This window comes from Mastomys coucha, unplaced genomic scaffold, assembly GCF_008632895.1.
Source record: "Mastomys coucha isolate ucsf_1 unplaced genomic scaffold, UCSF_Mcou_1 pScaffold6, whole genome shotgun sequence".
Taxonomy (NCBI): domain Eukaryota; kingdom Metazoa; phylum Chordata; class Mammalia; order Rodentia; family Muridae; genus Mastomys; species Mastomys coucha.
Genome location: NW_022196912.1, coordinates 48,753,864 through 48,757,088, shown reverse-complemented (window position 1 = coordinate 48,757,088; position 3,225 = coordinate 48,753,864). Strand labels below are relative to the sequence as shown.

The 3,225-nt window shown below is 46.4% G+C and overlaps 1 protein-coding gene across 1 annotated transcript in view; it reads left to right on the top strand.

Moving 5' to 3' along the window:
* The window catches only part of Cdhr3 (cadherin related family member 3), a 61,402-nt gene extending 59,560 nt beyond the window's left edge, over positions 1 to 1,842 (top strand). The window contains exons 19-20 of the mRNA XM_031357110.1: positions 370 to 521; positions 1,509 to 1,842. Coding sequence (XP_031212970.1) covers positions 370 to 518 — 149 coding nt within the window. The 3' untranslated portion in view covers positions 519 to 521; positions 1,509 to 1,842. The remainder of the gene's footprint in view (positions 1 to 369; positions 522 to 1,508) is intronic.
* Positions 1,843 to 3,225: the final 1,383 nt, after the last annotated feature.

Genomic DNA, 3,225 nt, shown 5'->3' with positions numbered 1-3,225 from the left:
TTTTTATGGAGGATACAGGGATCTTTTAAAACAAAAATCAGGTCCTAATGAGTAAGCCTACTAGAAATTGAACCTAGTTTATTGGATGGTCACAAGGAACTCAAAATTTACATGGCCCCCTCATCTTGCGGAGCCTGCAAACCTTCCTATCCAGAGAAGCACCTCGTGTCTGGGCTGCACAGCTTGGGGGAGCGACAGGCATGGAAAGACTGTCTGGGCTCCTCACGAACTGCTTTCCATCTCGGGGTCACATCTACTAGCCTTCCACATCCCTCCCCAGTCATCAGAACAGAAGAGGGGAGAAGTGGGTGTAAACAGAATTGTTTAATTTTTTTGTTTCCTATGATTGCTTTATCATCTGCCCTGTAGTGACCGGGGAAATATATGAATTCAACTCAAAAACTGGTGCCAGAAAGTGGAAGGGCCCATTAACCCAGCTGCCGAATTGGCCCCAGCCCAGTACCCAGCACAGAGGCACAGCTGGAGAAGCATCAGCCCCTAAACACACAGGGAGATAACAGGTGTGTGTTTGCCAGCCTCCCCAAGAAGGGTGGGGGCAAGCCTGTGTGTGTGGTGGATGTAGGGGAGTAGCTCCTTAAATTCCACAAGGACAGTATCAGTGTTTGGTACAGGGGCACAGATGTGGGCTAAGGGGATTCTGGCAACCAGAGTCCCAAGTAGGGATCTACAAAAACATTTAAAAGTAGTTCTGGCATGGTGATGGTGGCACACGCCTTTAATTCCAGCACTTGGGAGGCAGAGGCAGGCAGATTTCTGAGTTCGAGGCCAGCCTGGTCTACAGAGTGAGTTCCAGGACAGCCAGGACTACGCAGAGAAACCCTGTCTTGAAAAAAAAAATAGTTCTGAAGTGGGGTTTGACAATGTAATGGTCCTTTTCTGAAGTAGCACGGGATTTTTTTTTTTCTCTCTAGGCTCACAGTTACCTGGGTTCATCATCAGAGAGAGCCTACATTTGAATGCCAAGTTACCTCCTTTCGTTCTTTGCAGTGGCAGCCAGGAAGCCCTTTCAGCTCAGCCCCTTCTGCACAGCTCAGCCCTTTCTGATGCATCTCCTCTAATACATCTGTCCTTTTGATCACTTATAAATACAGTTCAAGGGCTAGAGAGATGGCTCAGTGGTTAAGAGAACTGACTGTACTTCCAGAGGTCTTGAGTTCAATTCCAAGCAACCACATGGCTCACTACCATCTGTAATGGGATCCAATGCCCTTTTCTAGTGTGTCTGAAGACAGAGACTGTGTACTCATATACATTAAATAAAGAAATAAATAAACCTTTAAAAATAAATGAATAAATACAGCTCAACATTGTACACCTTTGCAAAAGACCATGTGTCATTTTTGAAAGACATAGATGATACAACGTGAGCCATTCATTTGGGAAGAAGAAATACGGTGCTATTATTTTATTTTACTTTGTTTTATTTGGAGGTATCTTGCATTTGGCAAAACATGCTAACCTGAGGTACTTACCCTGTGAGTATGCAGGCATCTCCCAGCGACAACCACTATTCTCTTCATTGTTTTGCCTTTTAAAATCTCATAAAAGTGGGAGACTATCATGCTGAGCTCACAGCAGTGATCCTGTTCTCTATCTGATGCCCTTCTATGACTTTGCCCCAGGAGGCAGAGCCAAGGCTGGACACTGCCGCAGAGCTCTAAGGTGGTGGCTCCAGCACCAAAGACTCCAAAGGTCCAGTCGCTCTGCCTCCTTGCTGACCCTTGGGATTGTCGGTCCTTTTCGTTTTAGCTATCAGAATGAAGATGATGCATGGAATGAAATACATTTTTTTTCAAAGCTGAAATAATATCGGTCTGAAATAATACAACCCCTGCCTGCTTCTTCCCACTTCCTGCCATCAGGTCTAAATGTATGCACACGAGAAGCTCTGCTCAGCAGTAGACCTCAGACTCCCTGTTGGCCTGAGCATGGAGCTAAAAGTTGTCATGATGGGACCAAAAGGGAGCTTTGCAGCAGAGGCCTAGAAGCTGTACAGGTCTCAGTTGCTCTCTATGTCTTGTTCCCCGGCTGTGGAGGCCTTAGTGCAATGATTACCAGCAAGAGTCAGTGAGGATCCATCCATGCAGCAACCCATTTCCCCACTGTGGAGGCCCCACAGCAGACGAAAATCTCAGAGAGCATGGTAGCAGGTTTTCTCTGTGTGCCTGAGTTGCTGCAGCCTCTCAGGAAAAGCAGACGTTTGTAAAAAACCAACCTAGCCAGAGACATGATTTATTAATAACACTGGGCTGCCAGGGAACTCCCTTGGATGGGTATAAATCTTGCAAAAGAAATCTTGCAAAAGAAGGCTGAGCCGTTCCCTTGTGGGGTTAAAGTGGGTGAAGTGGCTGATTACCAATTTCAGAGGGTTTTCTTTAAAGTCTATGGAGCCCTGACTCAAACACCTTCAGAAATTACCAGCGTCCATGCGAGTAAAATGAAGTTCTGTGACAGCATGCAGGCCACTGGGGCTTCATAGCAGCTTACCAGACCATTAAGGATGTAAAAAGTTGGATGTAGGGAACTCTCTGTTCTCTGTGACAGTAGGAGACCAGGCTTTGGGAGAGCCCAGGTTGTGTGAAGAAGAAAGCTGATGGTCCTCAGCTGAGACCAGAGGAGCCCCAAAAAGGGGTAAGGACAGCCGAAGGCCTCAGAGGAGAGAGCACAGCTCTCCCTGTTTCCTTCTGCATATTTGACTTTGTGACTTTGAGGTCCAAGGCTGAGAACCCACAGAGCTGGCTGCCTGCCCGTCATCTGCCATAACAGACTGTAGGCTGCAGATGAACTGTCCCATTCCATTTTTTAAAAATTTATTTCCTTGAGTCTCTATCTGAAAGGTAAATTGACCCAAGAATGGAATCTCCTTTGTAGAGGAATTGTGCACGCGTGTATGTGTGCATGCATGTGTGTGTGTGTGTGTGTGTGTGTGTGTGTGTGTGTGTGTATGTGTGTGTGTGTGTGTGTTGACTTACTGAAGAGCCTTTGTCAAAAAGTACTGGAGATGCCCAAGTGGAGGACCAACCTCAGGTACTGTAACCACATACCCATGTGACTCTTCTGTATAACATTGAAAAATCCTGTGGTCAATGGGCTTTGAAATCTGGAGCCCATGAAAAAGTCAAGTGGGTCGGGAAGGGAGAAGCAGATCACTTAGACTTTCCTGTGTGTTGCCTGTATCAGGATAAGCTGTAGCACTTGGTAGTA